General features: G+C 47.5%; 1 protein-coding gene across 2 annotated transcripts; it reads right to left on the bottom strand.

The window, feature by feature from the left end:
* Nucleotides 1-1,544: 1,544 nt before the first annotated feature.
* Nucleotides 1,545-26,289, bottom strand: LOC103189703 (BRCA1 DNA repair associated). Of its 2 annotated transcripts, none has more exons than XM_007910194.2 (19): nt 26,131-26,289; nt 25,895-26,034; nt 25,315-25,414; nt 24,716-24,764; nt 24,169-24,317; nt 20,205-23,765; nt 19,765-19,850; nt 18,239-18,431; nt 14,948-15,083; nt 13,651-13,823; nt 13,108-13,463; nt 11,078-11,165; nt 9,965-10,042; nt 9,402-9,442; nt 8,525-8,608; nt 8,069-8,126; nt 5,106-5,179; nt 3,884-3,944; nt 1,545-3,320 (listed from the first exon to the last, which is right to left on the bottom strand). In XM_007910194.2, the coding sequence occupies exons 1-19, from the start codon at nt 26,171-26,173 to the stop codon at nt 3,208-3,210; spliced, it is 5,583 nt and encodes a 1,860-aa protein (XP_007908385.2). In that variant the 5' UTR covers nt 26,174-26,289; the 3' UTR covers nt 1,545-3,207. The 2 variants fall into 2 exon arrangements, with proteins under 2 accessions (XP_007908385.2, XP_042199290.1); XM_042343356.1 differs by having other exon boundaries at nt 18,239-18,428; nt 26,131-26,225.
* Nucleotides 26,290-26,993: the final 704 nt, after the last annotated feature.

Here is a 26,993-nt window from a genome sequence, read left to right on the forward strand (position 1 = left end):
TTGTTGAGGGGATGTCAAGGCTTTAATGAGTTGTAGAAGTTATTGAGAAGAGTTTTTTTTTTGAGAGATCAGTGCAAACGCCAACTCCAGAGGCGACTGTGCTCACCACAAGCCTCCGGTTTCGCGTCAGCTCACACAGACGCTTGCTGATAAACTGCAACCCATTATTACGTGCGCTCACTGTGGGGCGACTCCTGATCAACCCACGATACCTTGGGATGGCCGCAAATTTGTTGCCCGCAAATAGTTTGGGGGCAAACTCCCAAGCTCCAAGCTTGTTCAGGGACTGAAAGCCGGAGGAGGGCACTTTGAGGGCAATTGTGAAAGCGCAGCCCGGCACATCTGGCTTACAGACAGCGATTTCTACAGTCAGTTACCAATGTCAATTAGTGAGCAATAAAGCTAGTCTCTCACGCTGGCGGCATCTCAGTTCATGTGTTTAACGAGGCTGTGGGCTAGCGCGAGAGGCTGTGGGCTAGCGCGAGAGGCTGTGGGCTAGCGCGAGAGGCGGTGGGCTAGTGTGAGAGGCGGTGGGAAGAGAGAGAGAGAGAAAATAGGAGGGGAGGGAAAGGAGGGGGAAATAAGAGAAAAGCGCAGAGAAAACGAATAGAAGTTATAGCTGAAGTTATTGTTTAAAAATTTGATGCCGGTTTTCGCCGCGACACGGAGCGTTGGCAGCTACAATCCTGATGGTAACCGGCCGGCAACCGGGAATCTCCGCGGTTTAGTGAGAGAATCCCACGAGGAAGTCAATTTTTTTTCCCACCCGGTGAGACTCAGTCAACGCTCCGTTGGGCGGGTGGGGGGTGGGGGTGGTGGGAGAGCCGTCACACTCTCTCAATCACCCTCACGCCTGCGATGGGCGGGATAACAATTCCGCTCACCTTTACTCTACGTCCATCTCCTGCCTTCCTTCATTAAGCACATTTAGCCAGGGTTTGGTTAGCGGATCCCTGTCAACGTGCGTCGGTGGGGGTGGGGGGGGGGGGGAGAGAGTGCGTGGCCCTGGCAGGGTGGTGGTGGGAGAGAGAGAGAGAGTGTGTGTGTGGGTGGGGGGGATCACGAGAGAACAGAAGGCGGACGAAGAGGAAGGAATAGGCGCATAAAAAATTCTGACTGGGATTCCGTGCCAGATAAATTCATGTGCCTCAGCTCCAGCAGTCTGACATGACAGTCTGTGAATTTTATTTGCATAATTTCTCATTTATGAGTGAAATTCAGGCAGAGACCGAACAGCAGCTGCTCCCCTCCCTACCCCCTCCCTCGCTCCCTGCTCCAACCAACCCGTCTGAACCCGAACACAGACCTGCACCACATTCGTGTGGTTTTTCAAGCAACAGCAACTTGTACTTTGATACGCTTCCCCTCCGTGGAGGGCAACACCGCAGCCAAATTTTTGGGACACCGCTGTGGGCAACTGACTGCCGCGTTTCACCTGCAAAAATACCGCAGTCGACTCACGCCGACGCCTTATATTCTGTGAAGCGCTTCGAGATGTCCCGACGACGTAATAACAATAATGATAACTCAGTGGTTCAATACATCCCTTTAATCTGCAGTGTTAATGGCAAAGAAAATATACAAAATTATACTTTTTTTTAATAGATATTTCATACCTTTGTACAAACCTTTAACGACAATGCGTGTGTGTGTGTATATATATATATATATACACACACACATACACGACACAGAGCAGGCAAACCAGTCTCTGGCACAACCCTCTCCAGTTCGTTGCTTTGTAGCCTCCCTGTGCTGTAAGACGCTACCACAAGACCGTGCTTTTTCACACCGACGTCCTAATTTCTTATACGTCAGAGCAGCTCAATCAATTGGTCGTCAGTATTGCTGCCCCTCTTGCCCTGCGGCAGCAATAATAATAATCCTTGCATTCGCCGTCAAGTGAGCTGACTGCGTATTTCGTGCGAAACGCGGCAGCCAATTGCGCACGGAACAACGACCAATTGATTGTGAGCAGCTCCGTACAAGATCAGTCGGTGCGAGCAGAGCCCTAGGGCGCAGAAGATGTACCATAGGGCAGGTTGGCACTGGAAACTGCAACACTCTTCCCCCCTCACCCCCACCCCATCACCCCCCCATTTCGCTCAGCCCCAACCAGGCAAGAAAGATTGCAGTCTGCAGTCGAGCCTCAAATCCATCGTGGTATGAAAAGCCACTAAATTTTCCATTACTGCGGAGTCTCGGAAAACTGTCTACTGTGTGGAGAAATCGTGCCGGTGTGTGTGTGTGTGCGCGTGGCATCAGCAGATATCACAGGCCACATCTCAGCCCGGGCACAGAGCCTGGGTTTAATTCTGCGGCACATCAAGGTTTTTTTTTTGTTAAAAGATTTGCGAAGGAGACGCATCGAGAGCAGAGAAGCTGCAGTTTTCTCCCGAGTTCAGCAGAAAAACGTCAGGAAAACTCTACGGTCAGGGAAAGCGTTGAGACAGTGACATGGCAAGCTGGAGATCGAACTGGAGAGAGGCGTGCACACGTGTGTGTGTGCACACGCACATACTCCAAACGTGCATTTTCCTTTTCGCAGTCCTCTTGTACCAGTAACTGACTGAGAACTGCTGAGTGCAATTAACCGCGGGCTGCAGGATCAGCTGTGCTCACTGAGAGAAGCGTACAGTGCTGCAATCTACTCCACACACATTATAGTGCCCTTCCCTCCCTCCCACGGCTGCACTTTATCACTTAAGCACATGAGGTATCAGCTGGTGAGGAGGAGGAGGAGGGGGGAGGGTGGGGGGGGAGGGAGGAGGTGAGTGGGAGAGGGATGGATCTCGTACATACACCATCATCACAGAAAGGCACGCGGCATTAACAGGCCCCCGACCCAACACTCCCGTCAGGCGGCAGACATTTGCAAGGAAAGTGCGTTCAATTAATCGCTGCTTTTAAAAATAAAGTCGGGAACTCTGCTCTTCTGAACAACAGGGACAGGAAGGGTCACCCACAGAGGAAATCCGGATCAGCAAAATAAAACAGTGAATGGATTTTTCCTCGCGCCCGTCGGGTCTTTATTCGATGAGAATTTCCACGGGCGTTTTCTCTCTCTCTCTCCCCTGCGCCCCCCCCCCACCACGCCCTCACCGCACACCCAGCGATTGCTTTCAGCGCTCTATCCGGCATGTATGTCTCTCTCTCTCTCTCTTTCTCTCTCTGGCCCGTGGATAATCCGGTGTCTCTCGCGGGGCATCAGCGCGGAGAGCCGAGCAGGTAAGCTTCCAGCGGATGACAGCAATAACAAGCCACGCTGTCCAAGACCCACTCCCGGGTCACCACCGCAGCACTGAACCTGCGCTCCATCCCTGCAACACAAGCGTCGGGTAATTGGTTGTGTTTCCGGTTCTCATCTTTCACTCATAAGCTAAATTTGTCACAACAGAAAGCTTCTGCCCAGCTGCTACCCACCGGGGCTCTGGCTCTGGTCTGCAAACATTAATTAAGATCAATTGTCTTGAATTATAGAACCTTACAGCACAGAAGGAGGCCATTCGACCCTTCGTGCCTGCGCCTGCTCTTTGAAAGAACCACCAACTTGGCTCACTCCCGCCCTCTCACCCCATAGCTCTGCACATTTCTCTTTTTTTTTAAAAAGAGATTACGGAATCTGCTTCCACCATCCTTTCAGGCAGTGCATTCCAGACCGTAATAGCTCTCCGAGTCAAAACACATACCCACCAGGTCCCCACACGCGCACACGGGTAATTAATAGTAATAATAATAATAAGTGAAGTAATTATGATGAAGACATGTCAAGAAGGAACCTTAGAAAGTCAGGTCAGTTGCCAACAGTTTTTACTCATCTCCAACACGTGCTTCAAATACTCTAAACAAACAGCGGAGGAGACCAGATAGCACACAGACTCACCTCTATAGTCGGTGCTTGCTGGGTTAGCGTCAGGCTGCACCACCACCACAGACACTCGGCCCTGCACAGACAAACCAGGTGGTTAGGTTGCTCTGGCAGACAGCAGCCAGCACAACTCTGCCTCTAAAGCTCACTAGACCAAGAGAGGAATAACAATAACTTGCACAGCGCCTTTCACGCCAGGAGGACGTCCCAGGGCGCTGGACAGTCGAGGATTTGCACCCGAGCTGGGGGTTGGGGTCAGGAGGGTTGGAGGACAGGGAGGGTGTGGGTAGGAGGGTGACCAAAGGCGCGGGCGAAGAGGAGGGTCTCAAGATGGGCCGGTGAAGGAGGTAAGGGAGGGAGCGAGGTGAAGGGACTGTGGGATGGAGTTCCAAAGGATGGAGGCAGAGAGGCTGAAGGCCCGACCGCCGATGGTAGGAAGGGACATTTCTTTTTGTATGGTAACATTCCCCGAACAAGACGACACTTGTCGTTCAAGTGACTAATAACAGTACCTCTTGATTTGGGGTAATAAATACAGTGGGTTCAGGGTTGATCCTGCAGGCAGAAACTGGCTGGAAGCAGAGGCAGCACCTCACAGCACGTACATGGATAAGGGGAGGAACACGTGTGCAGAAATCTCCCTTCGGCACATAACTAGCCTCGCTCACATCAATCTGCTCTCTCATGTGTAACATAATGTACAATTACATTCTCCTACATCCGCCCAGGACAAGGGAGCAATAAAGCGAGAGAGAAACATGCAACAATTTTAATGTTTAAATCTGCCAACACAAACCCTGAAATATCCTGACACCATCCCTCCAGATAATGTGTTCTCATTATCCCTGAAGCGAAAAAGTTAAGTAAGAGACTGAAGGGTCAGAGAACTTTACACAGCATGTTGGTGGGGGGGTAGGGGTGTGGGGGGATGTCACAATACTACTTAAAGGGGAAGGACTGTTTGTTACAACACCCCAGCATTTGCAAATATTCACTCCAGTGCAGTATTGGGGGATTGTTTGAGATAGGAACAGGTCAATCAACACCTCGAGCCTGTCCCGCCATTCTATAAGATCATGGCTAATCTGTACCTCAACTCTGATTACCCACTCTTGTCCCAAATCCCTTGATACCCTTTGATCTAACAAATAGCTATCCGTCTTGGTCTTGAAAACGAAAGATGCCGTCTCTCAGAAGGGGTTCTAAAGGCAAGGCACGTTAACGTTAAGGTACTTACGGGGTTGTAGGTGAATAAATAAGGTTCCTTAGCGATGGAGGCACCGCAGAGATCCACCATCCACTCCAGCTGATCTGCAGAGGTAACAATAAGCTTTACTGGCGACGGGGTCTATCTAGCAAGACGTTACCTTACTGATGTCAAGACTGGGCTTGTAAGCCTCAGCTGTAATCAGAACCTAATTTGTTCAGCTTGAATTGCGATCAATTAGTTTTGCTTGAATCTGAATCTTGATCGGACTATTACTCGCTGCTCTCAGCCTGTGTGTGGGTTGCAATTGATCCATTTCCCTGAGTTGGGAAGGGTGGGTGTGGAGGGGAGGGAGAGGGAAGTCAGCCAGGGTTTGGCTGACTTGCCAAAGGTTTTGCCCTGCCCGGGAATCGAACCCAGATCCTCTCGCTTGCGAGCGCTCTAACCACTAAGCTACAGGACTCCACAGGCTGACCACAACCTCCCAGTTGAAAAGTTAATCTGTAATACATCTAGCCTCCCCCTCCCTCCCTCCCCAGAAGGATGCCTTGGATCGTGAAAGCTTGGTGTACCCGAACAAGTCATTATTCTGTTTTTTTATTAATGCTGGCGAGTAAGTCCCTGGGGGGTGGGGGGGGGGCTACCAAAGTCGCTTCAGATTCCCATTAACTTGTGTGTGGTCTCCACACAGGGCAGGCAGCTTTGTGCAGAGCGTTGAGGTATGTGGGAACAAGGCAAAGAATACCCAGGAGAGGAGCAATACTCATTACAAGGCATCGCCTTTGAAGTTTCGATGGGAATAAGCAAAACGACCCTTGGCCTTTTCAGTTGAGGGAGCTCAGCGTCAGCTAAACAACAAAGGACAGTGGAATACCGCAGAGCGCCGGGTCACACATGCACTTGACCAGCCAGTGTGCAGGGAGCGAGTGCACTGTGCTCAACACCTCCCATTAATCCACAGTTGGGATGAAGAGCGTCCGGAAAAGTGCGGAAACGATGGGAAAAATAGAAGTGCGCGCGTGCGGTGTGTGTGTGTGTGTGTGGAAAGGTCTGAGTTTATCTGCTGCAAGTCGTGCTTGGATGTGGTGCTTTTAGCCAAAATGGCAGAGAGAGAGAGAGAGACACAGAGAGAGAGAAACGAAAATCTATATTTTTGGGAGCGGTGACATACATGGCCAGAACAAGCAAATATTTGCCTATTTGCCAACAGGGTCACACACACACACAGACACGAGGCGAACGATAATTATCTGGAGGATTGTTGGGACGTTCTCCTGATGTGAAAGGCGCTATACAAATGTAACTTGTTGTTGTTGTTGTTGAGGCAGAACACCAGGAGAATCATTCCTTAAATCTGTCTGTTTGTCTCCCTCCGTCTTTCTCTCTGTCTCCCTCTTTCTGAGTGTGTGTCTCTCTCTCTCTATCTCTCACTATCTAATGCAGTTTCCTACCCCCCAAAGGACTGTGACGTGATTACTGATGGTTTATGAAGTGACTGGAAAATTAGTCAATGGAGGCTGAAACCAAATCAACGGGCTGAGCCACTGCTCATCACAGGTCAACGTTGCCACAGAACACAAAGCACAAGAGAAACATAAATTGGGATACAAGTGAGATCGGTGAATTGACTCCTAAAAATCCAATTGAATTGAGTTTCACCCTGACTATATATACAAGGCATTCCCCCCGCAAGCAGACACTCCTTTCACAGAAGACAACAGGTCACCACAACACCAGGAAATTGGCGAATACCATCTTAATCTTTGGCAATGTTACGTTTCTTATCCCGTTTCCAAAAAAAAAATCAAACAAACGAGTAATCTGAGAGTTTCTTTCATTTGGAGAGTTCTGAAATTCAGTTCCAATTAGGCTACCAAGTACTGGGTGTGTGAGGGGGGGGGGGTGGTGGGAAAGGTTTGAGGAAGGCAGATAAGTTTGCTTTTCTAATGAGATAATCTTAGCAGCTATCGTGAAACAAACAATGGCCCAAGCTCACAATCATTGGCCTTGCCCAGAGCCCCGGTGTTGCTGTTTAATCAAGGACGGATATTAACTGCATTTGGAGAAGAGATTGAGTTTCGCAGAGAAGATTGAGGATTTGCTCCTCTTTTCTTATGCTGTCCCTTTGACATGACTGTTCTGGGTAGGTTGCACGTATGGCTGCTGACATGAGGCCATCCAGGGCTGGGGCAATACAGGAGGGGAAAATCCCCCCACCCCCACCACCAGCAACAAGTAAACAACAACAACTGACATTTACACAGAGCCTTTCACAGCGCCCCATCCCAAGGCACTGGACAGTCAGGGATTTGGGCCCGAGCTGCTGGTTGGTATCAGGAGGGGTGGAGGACAGGGGTGGGGGGTGGTGACCGAAAGAAAGTACGGTCGAAGAAGAGGGTCTTGAGTCGTACCTTGAAGGAGGCAAGGGAGGGGGCAAGGCAAAGGGACTGTGGGATGGAGGGATTTTTCTTGGAAGGGATTATTACCCTCGGAAAAGCGACTGACAACCAGGTTCCTACTTACTGCCGAGTAAACAGAGGCGTGTGGAGTAAGCAAACTTGCCTAAGGTCTCACTCTGCCCGGGAAATGATCCCAGGTCCTCTCGCTTGCGAGGCGAGCGTTTTAACCACTGAGCTACAGGAACGCCACACTGTTCCAATATAACAAATTGAGTTGAAGAGGAGAACATTTCCTGTGGAACTTTCTCACTTCTTTAATGAACAGCACAAATCAGAGCCAGCAATCTCGCGGCACTGTGCAGAGCATCGATCTGACAGCAGCTGGATGTGTAATGACTTGAATGATCTCGCTCTGCACGGTCCAGATATGCCGGAGTTGCAGACATCTCTATACGCTGATCAATCCACGTTTCCACACGCCTTTCCTGCCAGAAACTTGCTAATGGATAACATTCACCAGAAGAAGTTTAACGTGCTGCTGGGTCTGACTGCTCAACCAGCCGAGGAGGAGTTTGACAAGTGAAATCTCCTTACCTTTGCTCATCCCGGTAAATGAGCCCCAACAGCAAACCTCGTAATCTGTGAGCAGGAGCTGGAACACAGAACCGTCTGTTATCCATTAGCCAAGGCCCCTACCACAATTCTGCTGATTATAGCAACATATGTAGGTGCGCAGGCAGGATCTTAACCAGGTAAAACAGTGATACTTCTGCAACTCAGCCATTCGTTTCGCCCACAAAATACATCACGTCAATTCACTTTACGGTATAGTCTGTGAAGCGCTTTGAGGCGTCTCGAAGACACGATCAAATGCGAGGATTCTGAATAACTTCGCCGGCAATAATGGTGAAGGAGGTTTAAAATACCGGTGACGTGGACGGTTTATTCTTTGCTAAAGCGATGCCGAGAGTTCCGAGGAGCCCAGACAGATGCTGCGGAGCAATGTTTCGCTGTATGTACGGCAGGGTGCCGAGAGCACTAGAATCTTACTTGTCCATTGGAGGTTTGCCTGGCTTTTCTGGGACCCTGGTGGTTTCTTCCATTGATCACATCGCCTCGCACCTCAAACTCGCTCTGCATCATTTCACAACAAACAGCGTTATGGCAACACAAAGCTCCAGGAGCTTCCTACAATCCTCTCCCTGTACACCACACCAGGGGCCGGGTAGATTTGTAACATCCCCGGCTGTCTCAACCACAGGAATATGGGATCTCATTCGAAATCTTAAAAAAGAAAAAAAAAAAAAAAAACGGGCGGAAGTGGGTGGTGAGGTGGACGGGAATGCTCATTAAAAACTAGGCTAAATGGGACGGGATGAGACTGCTTCAATCCTGGTGGGAATTGGTTTGGACAGTTTAGTGAGCATCCAGCTGGCCTAGTCACCCTGAACACAGAGATAGCTGGTGGGCGTAAGGCAAAGGTCAGGGGTTCCTGCTCCTGAGCACTCTCCAGTTAGATTTTCTCAGAACGCACGTGCAAGCACACATAAGTCACATAACCTGCTCCCACACTTTGGTCACTCAGTCAAAGTTACAACAACAAATTACATTTGTACAGTGCCTTTACCAGAGGGGACCCAGCACCAGCAAAGATCCGAGTATTTAAGTAAAACAGTAAGTAGACGATTCTTATTGAAAGGCAATATTCAACACTGTACTGTTTAAAGAAACACATACCAGAGATCAAATGAAGAAAAAAAAAATGCAGGGTTGCTATCCGTCTGAATAGCTGTGTAAACAGGAGCTTTCGGGATTATTCATGAGAGAATAATGCCCAGTTTCGTGTTGTCCAAAATCCATGAAGCGATTTGCCCCCCGGGCATCTTTACCATCAAACATTAACACGTTCTGTAAAAATCAGCCTTACCTCCTCAATTATCCTGCCTTCTTTGAAACACTCCAATATCCCTGGAAAGGCAGTAATAAATCGATTACAATCAATCTGCTAGCCAAAGTTAAGGCTACCCTCCACTCTCCCGTGGGGCCGTCAAGAAGTGGTCCCACCAAACATTCGCGCTAGTCTGGGGCCGAGTCTGTTTTAAAATCAATGCTTTGCTACCAATAGCCATCGAGCGGTGATAAGAACGCAAGGATCTGCTGGCGAAAGACCACCGAGGTCCATCCGGTTTGCCTTCCACCATCCTGGCAGTCGCTTGCACGTATTGTAACCCAAACTATAGATCGGATCCCGGGATATTAATAGGAACGTTTATGCTGTGGCCGTGAATCAAGAAATAATCAACCAAGAAATTGTATTTGGTTGGTCGACCCAAAAGGTTGGCCGTTGCTGATCTAATATGTGCTTTTCCCACTTTAGCAAAGTTAACACCGTTACATTATCTTCCACAGATTAATTAGGCTTTCTTCCTGGTTGAGTTGGTGTGTTAATACAATCATCAAGTGCGGTTCATTCCATCACCCTTCACTTACACTGATAACTGATTACCCATCTCCTCCCAGCTATTCCAAGGAAGTATTTCAGGGTCCTCTCACAGACGAGCGAGGTGCCTGAAATGCAAATCAGGAAACTCGTCAGTTTACGATTGCGCTTCTGCTTTGCACAACCGTCTGCTCCAGGTCGGCACGCTCCCAGCACCCCGGGACGTCCTCCCGACGGGAAAGGCGCTCTGTGAGTGGAACTCGTTGCCTTTGCTAAGACGGTGCAAGTAGATTTTAGCAGCAATGTGCCACTTTTTCAAAAATATATAAACGTACAGGCTAGCTTACGGATCCATCGCAGGGTTCCTGCAGTGAACGTCAAGAAGCTGATTGCCTGCGGGGTGGTTGGATGTTTAGAAGCAACTGACAAGACGTACGAGCGAAAAATGTGACTTGTTCAATGTCAACTGAACGCTCGAAACTAACACAGTGGAAAAGTGCAATCCAAGGCACGTTCTCAAGCAGACTGAAGATTAACGACTATTTAGATATCGAGCAGCGTTCTGCTGGTGCTCTGGCCAATATCCTGTCCTCATCCAAATGAGCCGGTGTTTGTCTTACTGGGGCTTGCCAGCGCAGATTGGCTAATGTATTCGCTTACAAAGCTTCACAGTGAATGCATTATGTGAGGTGCTTTAGCAAGTACAGAGGCTTCAGGGCTGCTTCAGAGATATTTTCGCACAAGAAGACGCTACATTACGTTTTTCCAGGGGTAATAATCCCTTCAAAAAAGAATAACAATTTGGTCACTGAATCCACGACTGTTTGTGGTGACGCTGCTGTGCGCAATTGGCTGCTGCGTTTCGCCCACAAATATACAGTCAATTCACTTTACAGTATATCTTGCATCAAATGCAAGGATTATTATTACTATTAAATGCAATACTATTAATTGATGCATGTTGAGGTCAGAGGGCAGGATTGATGCCTCAAGGAAGGGTAGGTTGGATATTTTAATAGACCAAAGCACCTGCTTTATCTAAACCCGTCTTGTGATACGTATTGGTGAACGGAAACCTTTCCCCCCACCCCCACCCCATAAGCGTCGTTTTTTTTCCTTGTATCTAACAATTAAAAGTAAAGGCAACCAAAGTGATACTGAACCTGTTCTCATGACCACGTGGGTTGTGCTGGGTAAGAACTGGCTGGTAATGGCACCTCCTGTTTTCTCTGCAAATCTCTGAACCAACAGCTGAAGGTAAAATAAAATAGTTGCTCATTTTACAATGTTAATTCAGTGCTATAATGGCGTTGGCAATGTGTTCAGTGAACAGATAGGCCTTTCTAGTGCCTAATACCCAACAGGTTAACGGAACTGGACTCACTCTACCAGTTGGGTAGCCTCTCGGAGCGCTTAAATACAGTCAAGGGAATACTGGCCCCTCCTTAACACCCAGTAGTCTCTTTCACCCCCCCCACCCCCCCGTAAAACATTAGCGACGACATTAAGACTTTACTAAGATCAGCACTTTCATCTTAAACAGCATATCGTGTGAGAGAGGCGCTTTGAGACGTGACAAGGCGCTGCGTCAAAAACCAAGGATTAGCGTCATCTTTAAAAAAGTGAGTTGCTTGAGAAAATTGGCACGGAGGGAGGGAGAGAGGGAGGGAGGAAGGGGGAGGGAAGAAGCAGGGGCTTTCAGTTTATTTAAAAATAATTTAATTGTGGAAGATAGCCACTGCAACCTGAGCTAGCGGCAGATGCTCTTATCTCACAAATTGCGTCTTTCTTCTTCTCCCCTCCACCCCCAAAAATAGAAGCTGGCAGCAAAAAGTGGTGCACAAGTTTGCAGATAATTACAAATCTTGTTTAGCCGGTCGCGTCGTTCCGAGCCTGACCATTGGTGACATTAGCATACAGAGCTCAGCGCTGCCATGTTGCTGTCGTCGTGTTTTACTATTTCTCTCCTAAAACACTCTCAATCTTTGTGATAACAGTCAGGCACTTCTCAATGGGCAGTCCACATAGCAATTAATCTCTGCCTTTCAGCCTCAAATTTGCCTTGCAGCTTGCCGCATTACCTGTGTGCCACACAAGGACATCACTGTGCGTTTCACACATTTAAATGCATCTGACACCTTAAGAAGAAATGCAGAACTTCCAATTACTTTTACTTTCTAGTCCTGCTTGTACACATCGGGGAGGACTGAATAATAATAATCCTTGCATTTGATATAGCGCTTTTCACGTCTTCTAGATGTCTCAAAGCGCTTGAAGACAACTGAAGGTAACTCAATCACCTTTTTCTCTCTCTCTCTCTCCCCCCCCCCCCACCCCTTTACTACCTTTATCATTGGCTCTTAATGGGGTCTAATTTGCGGTATTTCCTCACAGGCTTCTTTAAGAACTGAAAGTACATCACTCTGGCCCCTCCGAAACACCCCTCCGATGTAATTCAAATCGGCCAGAGTTCCCACTAGTTGACAGGAATTCGTACAGCAGTCCCTTTTGCTGTAATCGTTAAGAAATGTTACATATCAGGGCTCCATTTGTATAAGTTCTCCTTTGGGTGGTCGATCTGAATATCACACCAAATTTCCTACCTCCGCAAGCCTTTCCTAATGCAGTCATATGTGTAGTTCAGCACCAAATGGTACTGCATTCTGATCAATACCACAACATGGCCTTAAGCAAAGAGAATAACTACTCGTCAGTACTATTCCGTCTCTTAAGAGAAAAACAACTGAACATCTTATTTGGTTTCTGTTTCTCTCCCTCTGCAGAATTTTTTTTGCTGAGGAGACTGAGTGAACATGACTTGGAGGAAGGAGTTTGGAGCCTAGGGTACATGGGAGCAGGATTAACATGAACAGCAGAGGCTGAATGAAGCACCTCTGGGTTAATGATCGTATCTTTTAATTCAGCTTCTCACATGGTCAGAGCTGTTAATTCTTTAGTCAGTCAGACAGTAAGTGCCTGACGGCAACAATCTGAAATATTCAGCGTTTAAACCCCAAAAATATCCCAAACAAAACATTGATAAATCTAATCAATACTTTCTCTTCAAGTTCACAGGTTTAGTAGACAATGTGAGGGAGTGCACGAGTGTGAAGAGTGTGTGAGTAAGGGAAAAGAAGATAAATTGGTTTGCGCATCCTTTTGAAATCTAAAATAGAATTGCAATTTAACTCACAATTTCATGTTTATCCAGGCCTGAAGCCACGAAGGACATTTTTCTTTGAGTTGTCATAGCCGGGCTCTTGCTGGTGGCAGAGTCTGCACTTTTGTTGAAGATGGGCGATGACGTGAGGAGGGACCTGCTCTGCTCCAAGCCCTCGGACGAAGCCTCTGGCCTTCCAACCCCGTCCGCTACCTGTGATGTGCAGGCGCTGGCGGCTGTGCCCGGTGCCGGCTGGCACCTCGACGAGGCAGCAAGCAAACTGCCAACGGCTTCTGTCTGTTCTGAACCACAGTCCTTCCCTTTGCCGTTGGACCTCTGCAGCTTTGCAACGCCTCCCAGCTCTTCCTGACCCGCTGTAACAGCGCTCGCTTTAAAAACACAGACCGGGGTTGAGTAACTTATTGCTAAATCCACTAGAAGTCACAAAATACAGTCACTCCACAGTATATTCTTTGAAGCACTTTGAGACGTCTCAACAGCGCGATGAGGCCCTGCATCAAATGCAAGGATTATTATTATTAAAGCTTATTAGAAATCGCACTGTAACATTCTCACCTCTGCTCTCTTGTTGTGGTGGTGTATGAGGAATGCCCACGTCTTCTCCCTGAGAGTTTCTTTCCGATTGGGATCGGCCCAGCGCTCCGGCCACTGTCCAATTTGTCAACGGCATTCTGTTCATCTGCCGTTCGGTGAGAGAAGGGGACACCGCATACTCGGGAGATTCGGGGCTGTCAGATAGGAAGAAAACATGCGTTAGTTATAATGGCAACTCACACATCGCAGCAGAGAAACAATAGGAGAGCGCAGATACTCTCTTTTATCTTTCCCGCCCGTCACTCCCCCAGTAAACTCGGCACACATGCCCATGAAACTGCGAGTGTGTATTTTATCGCCTAGCAGTACAGTACAAACATCCTGCCCCTGTGACAAACAACAAAGCTAGTTAGTTGCACGACTGCGAGACTGAAATGTTGATTTAAAAGCTAGAGAAAATACCCACACGGGTACGATTAAGTATCATCCAATTAAATAAGTCAATATTAGTTTTGGTTTGGAGCGTGCAAATGTAGTGCCCAGCCCCACGAGAGGGTCAGTTTAATGTTTACTATGATCCTGATCGAGTCGATGACAGGACAAGGCCAAAAGGTCAGACTGGTCAATTCTTTAGCACATTCAGGCTATGGGATTGGAGAGCACAGACTCTACTGCTCTTCAAACCCGCCTCGGGCTTAAAACAAAACTAGAAGAAGCTGCCCCTCGGCCCTGACAATGCTGAGTTCACGCTCTCCGCTGATGGCTGCTGGATCCATTATAACCAAGGCTCAATGTGCAGCTTGGTGACGCTCGCAAACAGATATCCTTCAGCAAATCAATTCTCCCAGTAAAACTGGAAGGCACACATTCATCATTCACCCCCTTGTGCTCAGAGAGAGTTTGCTGCAGGATTCACAAAGTCTACAGAGATGTCAGTGGCCTCTCCACAAGCCTGGGAGGTCAAGGGATGTAGTCTAGGAGGGTACCAGGGAGAGAAAGAAACAAATCCAAAATGAGGGGAAAAAGAGCTAGTAGCAGAAACATAGAATTTCACAGCCCAGGAGGCCATTTAACCCATCGTGCTTGGGTGACCCTGAAAGAGCTATTCATTTAGTCCCACTCCCCTGCTCTGTTCTCCTCCCAAACCTTTATAGCTTTGTCTTTAAATGATAACCCCACTGCTAGGATTGAACCTGCGCGAGGAAATCCCATGAAATTTCAAGTTCACACCTTAATCCCTTCAGCCATCACAGCTCTACCAGTCACCGGGTCTACCAGGAAAAGGCAGAGTTTTAAAACAAGCGGGTCTGGATCTTACCATTCATTCTGCTCTCTGTCCCTAAAGATTAGGCTGGTGTCCTGCTGTGACTCTGGCTCGGTGGGAATAGTTTCCGCAACATATTTTGATTCGCTGATCAGATTCGTAGCAGCCTCTGAGAGAGCCTGACCAGCACCTGGTGAGAAAGAATGGGCTTGTAAACATTAACTGTTTTCAACCAACCTTTCAACCTAAAGGAAAGAAGTTGTGTGCCTGGTGAGTGCTAGTTTGGCACCGAGCACCCTTACGTATTCTTGGGCCAAGTACACAATCTGTTCCTACATTGGATTCAAATGTAGAAATCCACAAATTATCAAATATTGATTACCTGGATATGTTAGACCTCTCTCTGCTCTCTCCCCATCACTATTCTCAGTGTGGGTAGATGTGAAGTCAAATGGCTTGTCTATCTTACTCTTCACTAACCAAAAAACAGAGAATAAAGCTGTGGTCTAAAGGCTTTTCTATAGAAACAATATTGAAAAAGATGAACATGTGTATGTGTGTGATGTCTAACTTCAGTTAGATCCAGTTATTTCTAAACAATGCATCATAATTTTCCTCAATCATAATTTACATGCTGGACACCTTTTCTTCCTGTACAGCCTACAAATCAATGTAATCCGCAGTGAAGCTTGTTATTATCCGTCTCTCTGCCCTTTCTGACCAGCTTTGCCAATTAGGGCCTGTGTTGGGCTGTGAAGTGCATCACTAGAGCCACAGATTAGATGAAAATCTTGCAGCGGTGGCTGATCTAATGAAGCTACGAAACAAAAACTGAAACGATTTTATTGGAAATCATTCTATGAGGTTGCATAGCCAATAACGTTCTTCGGCACGCTCTCAAGGTAAAGTCAGACTGTCATGGATAAGTTCATTTCAGCAGCACACAGTTCAAATAATATATGGATGTCTAACAGAGCTTGGCGGTGACAAATTGGGGAATTCTTTTGACATTTCATGACTACGAGATGTTTAAGTGCTTCAATTTAAATGGCTGTAGTAATAACCAACCACTGATACACTGCTGGAAATCTGTGTTGAGGTGTCAAGAGGAGTGGATGTGAACACATCATTTAAAAAAAAACATTTGAAGTGTTCGTTCCAGGTTCTGACAGTTTTGATAAATCCATTGCCACATGCAGGCAATAATACGTTAAGTAATCTCAAATACAAGGCAAGCAATACTTCTACTCATGCCTGACAATTATTAGGTTTTAATTAGCCACGGGAACACTGCACTGCAGAGCCTTGAACACTCCAACACAACCTCCCAAAGTCAGCCACAAGATCATGTAACGAGACGCGGTGCAAATCCCAAGACCTACAAATGCCTTTTGATCGTTTAGTTGAGAAGATTTATTTTTCTTCGAGCCTCTCCAAATAAGAGGCGAGATGGATCATTTTTCGTGGCTGTTTGTGAGACACTGCAGTGTACAAATTGGCTGCTACACTTATCTACAAACGCAGTTGCTTCTCTTTAAAGAACTGTTTGACGTAATAGGCTCTATATCAAATGCAAGGGGTTATTATTATTATTATAAGCTACCTGGGAAGCAAAGGCAAAGGTATTAAGGGACAGAGTAAGGGCGAGGTAAGGTGATTCAAAGATCTATCAATGTCTTGGGCATTTTGGATCAGTCTGGTGATGGGTGTTTTCGGATCAGGAAGCCACATGCAACAATTCACATACAGTACTCCACAAAAAAGGATGGTTGCCATTAGAAACATTTTTGATCCCGGGAAGAGTATTAGTCTGGCAGGAACCTCTGCGAGGAGCGATTCTCCCAGCTAGGAGATGGATGGACATGGCCAATCATTGCATCTCTTTCCTCGCAGGCTTAAGTTACTTCAAGGGAAACAGCTCACACCGATCCTTAATTATCTGTATCGGTTGAGCGCGTGGGTGGGTGGGGGGGGAAGAGACACATTTTAAAGCAAAGACTTGTTCTGCTTGAAGCAGAAGTACATGGAGTAACACTTCATAACCGCTGCTCAGCCAAAGGCTGAAGCGTGACATCTCTCATCTCAGATACATCTGTAAGCAGTACACTCAATACAAAGGTTACTGAAGTGCAAATTGGCCAATGTTTTCCAGCGGTAATAATCCCCTCAAAATAAAATTAAATAAAAATAATAATAATTTGCTCACTGAATCCACGACTGTTTGTGACACACTGCTGTGCGCAATTGGTTGCCATGTTTCGCCCACAAAATAGAGTCAATTCACTTTACAGTACTTTCTGTGAAGCTCCTCGAGACATCTCGAAGACGTGATAAGGCGCCGTGTCAAATAATAACCCTTGCATTTGATGTGCAAGGAATATTATGATTATTATCTTTGGCTAAGTGTCTTAATGTACATGAGGGAGCAGCAACCTCCAATGTTTTAGATCACGTCAAATCTTTTAATCCAAATTTCCCCGCCTTTTCTCCGTGAATCTCGAAGCCCTCGTTTCCCAAAGAGCGATCCCTTTTTCAACACCCCGAATCATTCCGCCTGTGGAGCCTTCTGGTGCAGTACAATAGGAACATCCCGTCATTCAGGTTAGAATATTAAAACGTGAACATGCATTAATTCTAGCACCAAATGAGATGAAGCCCCAAGTAATCAAGAAATTCAGCCCAACTCAGTTCATTGTTTCAGCTCTGCAGCGTCAGCTGTACGTTCGCATGCTAATGATTAAAACAGTGAAAGGGGCCAACGATTCTCTGGAGTTTGACTAAACCATTTGCAATTACACATCTAGATTGCATTCTGTGGTAACAGCCAACGTTTCCGAGCAGAGATGAGGCGAGGCACCCAGTCATTTGTCTTCGTCTCTTCTGTTGCTCTGAGTAACAGGCCTGTGGAGGCTCGGTGTGCAACGAACGGGACCCAAAACAGATTATCCGGATTTCACATCAACCCTGACAGGCTAAAGGGCAACTCAATCAACTCCACGCAAACTAACGGGGGAATGAGAGTGAATAAAATAATAATACTTGCATTTGATATAGGGATGATTTTGAATCTTTGCACAATCTAGAGTGATCAGCGTCTCATTTAAAAGAACCAAGACCAGTAGCAAACTGAGGTGATAATAATCCTTGCAATTGATCTATCTTATTAAAGCGCTTGACAGGTAATTATTAAGTGTAATGGCTATATTTTGCAGGCAAACCCAGCGACCAATTTCTGTGAAGCGCTTTGAAGAGGTCTTGAAGACGCGATAAGGCGCTACATCAAATGCAAGGATTAATTTTTATTATAGTTTGCCACTGCTGTAGCCACGCTGTCAGACCCCTTACCTGCTCTAGTTACTGATGCCACCGCGCTCTGCTCGTCTTCAGACAGCACCGGGGATGTGTCCTGGGGGCTCCGGGAAAGGCTGTGCGCGGTGTTCTGGCTTGCCTGCTGCTCTGTGTCCTGCTCCAGAGCTGCCTCTAGCACAGCCATCTCCTCCTTCAGCTTCTTTAAGTTGATCTGTATTGCGTCCCGCTGCTTCGAGAGGACGGCGGAGGACGACAAGTGGAGAGAAAAAAAAGTTAGGGAAATACAACGCCATGAATTTTGCCCACGTGCCATTGCCTTTCACTTATAACTGATTTTGTGTGGCACTTGCATTTTATGTGAAAGGAACTGTATAAACTCCAGTTAAAAAACAGGGTTACATGGAATCTGAAAAATGACAATGGTAGATGGGAAGCCACGTGGCCCTATACTAGGATCAACAATGCACTCCAATCGCTGTTCTCTGCAGCTTTGATGTTCCTCTGCTTTTATGAGCTTTAAATCATTTCCTCCTTAATAAGTGTATTTTTAATTGACACGAAAACTATTCGAACGGTAGGCTGGCAAAAAGCCCCTCATCTTTCAACTGATCTCTGTAGCCTCAAACAGCTTGTGAAAAATGGAATCCATATGCCCAGATGCTGCAGCAATGACAAACCCAGTCCTTCTCTCAAAATACTGAACCTCGTTGGAACACAAGTTAAGATGAGGCCGGTTTGTTTCTCCAGATGACTCGTTCCAACTTGTGTCGATATAACTAACACCCATCGTGGACTGGACGCTACCCCCAACCTAATCCTCAAGGGAGACAAGTAACAACAAGAGGGCTTGTGAAACGTCTTCCCCACACGAAAGCAATTAGAAATTGCTTTAACCTCGCAACCTACATTACAGAACTCTCATCGGCTGCATAATATTTCCGAGCTCCCAGAAACCACTTTCCGCCACACAGCACTTGAGTGGCTGCCCTCATTTATCCTCACAAGGTACCCAAATCCTGTTGAACGGATAATAAACCTCCCTTTAGGACAGGAGATGATCAACCTAGTATTTCTGATGAGTCTACGCAATTATGTGGTACTAATCTCTAGTCTTCCCGAAGGTTTTCTCATGTACATTTTGAAAGTTAAGAACGGCAGGTCTGAACAACACTCATGTTTTCGCCAAACAATCTAATCATCCATCATTTTTCTGTTTGTTCATGGGTCAAAATTGAGGGCAATGTTTTACAGGGTAGTTAAGATACTGCTTAGTCGACATCTCAGGGGAAAAAAACATGTGCATCAGACATATTATTGTAGCTGTCCTGCCCCGCAGTGGCCATTTCCAGTAGCACTTAAGTAACACAAGTTACTGGAATATCATTTCCCTTGCAGAAGTCTGGAATCACTGAGCAACGCAGAATCTTTGTATCCGTTTATTTTAGACCAATTGAAGAAGATGCAACTATCTCGTCAAAGCTCTGTTTCCCTAAAACGTTATGCTACGTTTACGTTATGTTAAAACACTGCAGTGCTTTGGATTTGAGGATCTTGTGCCTTACCTGTGTGGTGAGGAGCTCACTGTCCGAAGAGAGAGAGTCCCCTGTGTGGCTGGCTTCACTGTCATAGCAAGCCGCTTGCCCACCTCCTACAACACAAACACAGTTAAATAAAACAGGCAACTCACAACCTGAAACAACAACAACTTACATGTAAACGGCGCCTTTCCCAAGGCCCCCGGTCAGTCTGGGATTTTTAACCCGAGCTGGGGGTTGGAAGAGGGCTGGGAGAGTAGGGAGTAGGGGAGGGTGACCGAACGCGCAGTCGAAGAGGAGGGTCTTGAGACGTGCCTCGAGGGAGGCAAGGGAGGGAGCGAGACCAAGGGATGGAGTTCCAAAGGGTGGGGACAGAGTGGCTTGAAGGCCCGAGCGCCGATGGAGGATTCCACGCGAGTCAGGTCAGTGCTCAGAGCCAGACGCTTTCCAAACATCAGACACCGTACCTGAATGCTCTGGCACGGCCTCCCCTGGCTCCCTGGATTGCTGATGATCTGAGGCTTCTCTTCTTTGCAAAGTCTTTTCGATTTTAGCCACTTGAGACGACCGCCTTTTCCCGTCTCTTTTGGTCTTGCTCCCAGAACTGATTGGTTCCCGAGCCGGCTTGTTGCTCGCCCCCTGCTCGGCCTGGGAACCGGACGGGGTGGAACAACAGTCAGAGTCGGAGGAGAACAAGTCGGGAGATTCCTCCGACGACTCGCTCGGGGAGAGGCATCGATTTCTGAGCAAGTTCTCGCGGAATTCCTCTAGCGCAGCATTTACTTGGGAGCAAGTGTTTTTAATTCCCGCGTCGCTCTTCGGCGGCGGTGAAAAGATTTTGCCCAGCGTGTCCTTCGAAGGCACAAGAGCTGTGCTTAAGGGACTTTGAGTCGCTGATGTGACATTCGATCCCGACTTCTTAAACCCAAACATCTGGAAGCACGGGAGCTCCTCATCACTCAATTCCGATCCGGAGGAGGACGAAGAAGAGAGTTTAACAGGTCGCTTCCGCCGCCCGACAACCAGAGCAGGCCCACCGCTGTCCTCCAGGCCCCGCTCACTTGGTTCAGCCATCTCCTCGTCCTCGCAGTGTAGCAGTTCCTCAACTCTCCTCACTTGGCTCTCGCTCTGCACTTCACCTCCCTCTTTCTCCAGGCCGCCTTGGTTCACTCTCTCCTCCACCAGGCCCTCGGGGGTTGAGGAGCCCATCGGTGAAGCTAGCGGAGACCTTCTCTCCTTCAGCTGGGAGGCCACCTTCGTCACCTCAGCCTGGTCGGCTAATTCATCCTCTGTTGAATCTCCGTCTCCAACTTTGGCCCTAAAGTTGCGTTGTGAGTGGGATGGCTCACCTCGGTTACAAAACCCTCCTGGTTCTGACATTTCGTCGGCTTTCGATCCCGACTTGAGTCGAGTCCCTTCTCCCGTTACCGCCTGACTTTTAGCTGAAAACAACAGCGTGGACTCAGGGTTGGAGCTGCAGGCAAGTTCTGTGCCGACAGTGATCTCCTCCACTCCACACGGGAACCCTGGGTTGGCCTGTTGAACGCTCTGGCCGTGCTCGCTAGTCGGGGTGGCAGGAACCAGGCTGTTGCGTTGGCTCGATCGGTCAGAGCGAAGGGTTTCTCTCTCAGTGACACCGGCCACAACACCGTCGCTCGACCCTCTCCTTCTGCTTGACCTGGTGCTGCTCCTAGTTGCCGCGCCTGGGCTTCCTGATGGAGGCGTCGCCCTCTGCTGACCGCCCTGCGGGAATGGAGGCATCACAGGGGAGCCAAAGGTTGGAGGGACAAAGTCAAGGAATTCCCCCTCTGTCCTGCGGCACTGCTGCGACATGATGTTCAACTCAACCACTGGCAGCTTGGCTTTGGCTTTACTGGTGACCAGAGCATCTTCCTGCTCGTTCTGGGACCCGGTCTCATCCTCATTGCGACTCTCGTTGAAATCTCTGGCACGCTCCAGCCTTACCGCCAGCCTTTCACTCGTTTCCTTCAAGTCAGCAGCAGGTTCGCCACTGGTGGGCACGGGCTTTGCAGCTGAAGGAGCTCTGTTGTCCACGGGCTGCAGAACGAATGACTTTCGCTTGGTCGACCTGAACGTCTTCAGCAAAGCCTGCGTGTCCACCTCACTGTCTTCGGTCTCTGGAGCCACCTCGGTTTCAGAAGCGACGGTCATTTTTTCGGTCGCCTCCGCTAACTCGTCTCCGGGCGGAACAGCAGATAAACCGGAAACACCGCCAGCGCTTAGCTTGCGGTCCTTTGCGCATTCAGGCTGCACGCGTAGCTCATCACACAGGTCTCCGTGCACGGGTTGGGGGGCGAGCAGCAACAGGCTGGCCTGAGTCCCAGAAGAGCAATCAGATCCCAGAAGGTGTTCAACTCCACATGGTAAATCACAGCCTTGCCGTGCGACTTCTAACGATTTTACTGGACTAGTGGGATTAAGCTGTTGGACCGGCGGAAACTCACACAATCCACAAGGCGGTGGATTGTCTCGATTTATGTTATCTGGTAACTTTGGAACCAGGACCTCCTGCAGTTGTGAGCTCCCGGTTTCCATGATCACCAGGTCTGGTCTACGCACGTCAGCACTCTCTTCACTGGGCTCTGGAATTCTGGCGGTCTTGAGGCATGAACCAGACTTCCCGCTCCTTCTATTTCCATGCAGCAATAGCTCCTGGTCCAGGAGCTTGAGCCTGCCGCTCCTTCTGGTGCTCCTCACTTCCTGTTCCTTCCTGGCTGGCTCCTCGCTGCTGGGAAAGCTATCGATTTTAATCTCGTTCGCATCGCTGGGACTCCTGCCGGGGTCGGCTTGTGCCAGCTGTATCCTCTCCATTTCGTTCTGACCCACCAACTGCAAACGTTTGGTTCCTTTCCTGGGCTGTTTCCCGGGCGTTTTTTTGACCTTCCTCTTTCCAGAGTTTCTGTTCAGCTTTCTCTTGCTTTTAGCAAGGGATACGCAGGGCTCCGGGTCAGGCCGCCCTCTGCATTGCTCCTCCCCTGAGCGATCGTCATCTTCTGCCAGGACATTGCGAGCAGCCTCTCCCCCCAGTGGGGCAACGACAAAGTCCTGATTGTTGGAATGTCCATTGGTCGCTTTATCCATCTCAGAGTGAACGCTCCGAGCTGTCGCATGTTCCTCGTGATCTCCTCGATGCTCCTTGTCCTGGTCACTGCCGTTCTTCTTGATGAAGTCTTCGGGACCCAGGAGGCAGCCGCTTTTCCTCTTCTTTCCTTTCTGACGCTTGTTGCAATCGACGCCATGGAAGTTGCTCTCTCCGCGGGGAGACGGGTCATCGCCGTGGCCTTTGCCATCAGACTTCAACCTGCTGATACGAGGGCTCTCCCGCCTGCCTCGCTTGTAGGTTTTCCCAAAGATTTGGTCTTCGGCATTGGCTCCGGCCGCTTTGCTCGGATTTCTATCTTCTAAAGGCGACGGGAGCACACCCCGAGCAATCGCTTCGGAGCAACCTAACCCGGAATTCTCATCGGTTGTGGTGCTCTCTCCTCCCTCTGCGTCCGACTCCCTTCTCTGCCTACTTGGATTAAATTTCACGCCCAGAGACGCTACCTCCTCAGCATCGATATTCGACAACCACTCGCTGACTCTCTCAATGCTCCGTTGCCCTTTTCTCTTGGCCGAGGCCGGTGGGTCGCTCGGCTTCTCTTCGCCCCTCAGAAAGCCTTTCGCTGGGGAAGTGTGGTCATTGGTCTTGAGATCTTCAGGGATGTACTCCCCACCCTTGCCTCTCTTCAAAGCCAATTTGTCCAAAAACTCTTCTCCACTGTCGATGAAACATTGGTTTTCAGCGCAAATCTGTGTCACCGTCGCTGCCACCATTTCCCCGTTGTGTCCGGCGAGGTTCTGAGAATCCACCTTATTTGAAACACCGGGTGGAGAATGGACCTCTGGGCTGCAGAAGCTCCTCTCAGACGGGCCCTTAGACTCTTGCTTTTCTGCGGTCTCAGATTCGTTCGCACAAGAATCACTGTCCAACTCGACCAACTCCTGGTCTGACACATTGTTTTCATCTAAAATACGAAAGACGTTAAGACCATCGGTTTAGATCAACCGTGAAAATAGCCGTACAGCAAGAAAATATAATCAAGAATAATAACAGCTCGCATTTATATAGCGCCCTTCATGCGGGGTAGCATGCTGGAGCACTTGACAGTAGCTGAGTATGACACTGAGTCAGGAGAGGGAGGTGAATGCAAGCACTATCAAAAAAGGTCTTTAGGCGGGGATTTGAAATTCAATAGGGCGGGGGGGGCGCGGAGGGATCGAGTGAGAGAGTTCCAAGGTTGTGCATGCTTTAGTCAGTCATTCATTCCACCCCTGATCAGTCAACAGTTCCTTGAACATGTTTCAAGCTCCCTTGCTAAAAGTACGGCAATAATCCCCGTGGTTCTGGGAGCTCGAGTGTAATCTCACCTATTTCCGATGAGAAAAGCTGCTCCAGCACCGTTTTACTTGCCAGTTTTGAATTATTTCCGTCAATGAGCCTTTCAGCTTGAGACTGATCAACTGGCCCCGTTTGGCAAGTTCCTTGCTTATTCACACTTTCAGGTTGCAGGGCAGAACTGCAGGAGAACACAACAATTTTGATGCTCTAGAATACTATGACTATTACACAGATATAAACACAAAATGAAGAGTAAATATTATTTTTAACTGTGGTCTTCATAAGCAAGCATTAATATTCTAAACATCAGATATATCAGTATAAACACTACTGCTAAGACAAGGTTTGCACTGTGATTCTGCACAGTATGACACAGAACGCACAAGACTTATTCTGCTGATTCCCAGAGGAGCTGTAATCTGAGCTCAGTTCCCTGCAATTTTACTATATTATTCAAATACTTAGTAGATACAACATCCGCAATCTGTCTACCACTGAATGTATTTGAGAAATAGTCTGTTTACTTTCCAGCTTTATACGCAACTCAGTGTCCTTGGCCTTCATAGATTGGCTTACCTAACGTTGACATTAGCTGTGAACAAAGGTTCATCCGAGGAATCCGAATCTGTAATACGATACAACGGCACAATGTTAAATTCACTACCAATTCTTACTGGAGGTGACACAAGCAACAAGTTACCAGTTACTGTACGAAAACAGTCATTAGATGTCTGTGGTAAATGTCACCAATATTTTCCTAATCTTTTCAAAGCTTTTAAGTTTTTGTTTCTGCAATATAAATTGAACAATCAGACCTTCTTGGATACACTTGTATCGCGTCCCATTGAATAGGGATGAGCATGTTAGGTGTTCCTGTTCTGGACTGCGTCAGAATTTAGAAATCAGCAGTAGGCCATTCAGCCCCTCAAGCCTGTTTCACCATTCTATAAGATCATGGCTGAGCTTTACCTGAACCCCAGTTTACCCACCTTTGCCTTGTATCCCATATCCCTTGACACCCCGACCTAACAAATATCTATCCACCTCAGTCTTGAAAACTTGAATGGATCCAGCATCTACAATGCTTTGGGGGGGGAAAGAGAGTTCCAGATTTCCACTACCCTTTAGGTAAAAATAAGGAACTTTCCATCATGTTGAGCAATTTAAATTCTTACCTATCTCAACAGAGATGGCGGCAGCATCTACTTTCTGCCTCTTGGTTCTGGGGGAAACTCTTCTTACAGATTCAGTCACGGGTAAGTCAGTGCTGACTTTCTAAACAAGAAAATACAAAACATTTTACAGGTCAACTCCATTCTAACGCGGCAGTCTGAGTGCATCAGCTCAGACTCCTGATCTGAAAAATGGCTCACTTCCGGGTTGTCAGGTTTCCATTTCTAGGGTAGGTCAGGTTTACAGTGATATGAGTGGACCAGCCTTAAACGATGACACATAATAACAGGGTTATCTTGCACTTTTAATGAGTTTAACTATTAAAAGTTCCTTGAATGTAATAGTGGATAAAGTTACTAAGTAAAAAGTATAACATCCGCTGTAGCCCCAAGCCATACAGAGCAAAACGTTGTAGATTTCAACCTACACTGAATTATCTGTTCTCACACAGGGCCCTTTGCACATCCACTCAGATTACCACCCACTAGAGGATACATGGTGATTGAAATTTTGTAAGACCAAGTAAGCAGTAAAGGGAAAAAGAGAAAGAAATGGAAACTTATTAACAGCAAGTTGTCGTACCAAAGCGTGGTTTGTGTAGCCTCCCCTAGCGACAGCTTTCGGAGATGTATTCGTGCTCTGGGAGTTGCTGTCTTCCAGCCACAGCTGCTGGTAAGTGCTGATGTTCTCTGTTGCTTTTGTAAGGGCGTTGGTGATGGAGACTATTTAACAAAAGGGCGAAATTGTCACGACAACCGACATTGGATTTCATCGCACTCATTGTCCAACATACGTTCAGGGATAGTTTGGATACTTACATTCAAAACCGGTGTCGAGTTCAAAGGCGCGGATTGTTTTCATGAGGCCCTCGGTAAGTTGTTTAAACCGAGTGCTATCCCGCAGACTCCTGAAATCACAAATTGAAGTTTCAAGACACAGGACAAGTAAAGTCGCTTTAGACAACAGGTTACATTTACATGGAGTGATGGAAGCCGTGAAACTGAAACTAAAAAGGAGAAGAAATATTTCTTTGTGGACAGACTTCCTCAAACAAATACAACAACAACAACAAATTACAATTGTATAGCGCCTTTCACATCGGGAAGACGTCCCAAAGCACTACACAAGTGGAACTTATGTTAAGTATAACATGACAACCCCAATTAGTTCAGCCTCAAAGATTTTAAAGATGCAGTGGAGTCCTGTAGCTCAGTGGTTAGAGCACTCGCTTTGCAAGTGAGAGACCTGAGTTCAATTCCAGGCAGAGGGTGAAACCTTGGGCAAGTTTCCTTACTCCACACAGAGCCTAATAATAATCCCTCCAAAACTAAAAACAATAATTAAATTGGTCATTTTCAATCTACGACTGTTTGTGGGACATTGCTGTGCGCAATTGGCTGCCGCGTTCGCCCACAAATATACAGTCAATTCACTTTACAGTGTGTTCTGTGAAGCGCTTTGGGACGTCCTCCTGACGTGAAAAGCGCTATATCAAATGCAAGGATTATTATTATTATTATTATTATATGCAGCAAAATCACATTAAAATTTGGGCTACGAATACAAAACTGCGATGTATTTACCAAAGACGAGCTTACCTCTTGGTGAAACTTTTATTGCACAATGGACACTGTGCGGAATTGTTCTTTTTGTGAAAAAGTTTCAATATACAAAACCTGGA

The sequence above is a fragment of the Callorhinchus milii genome, unplaced genomic scaffold (assembly GCF_018977255.1).
Source record: "Callorhinchus milii isolate IMCB2004 unplaced genomic scaffold, IMCB_Cmil_1.0 Scaffold23, whole genome shotgun sequence".
Lineage (NCBI taxonomy): Eukaryota > Metazoa > Chordata > Chondrichthyes > Chimaeriformes > Callorhinchidae > Callorhinchus > Callorhinchus milii.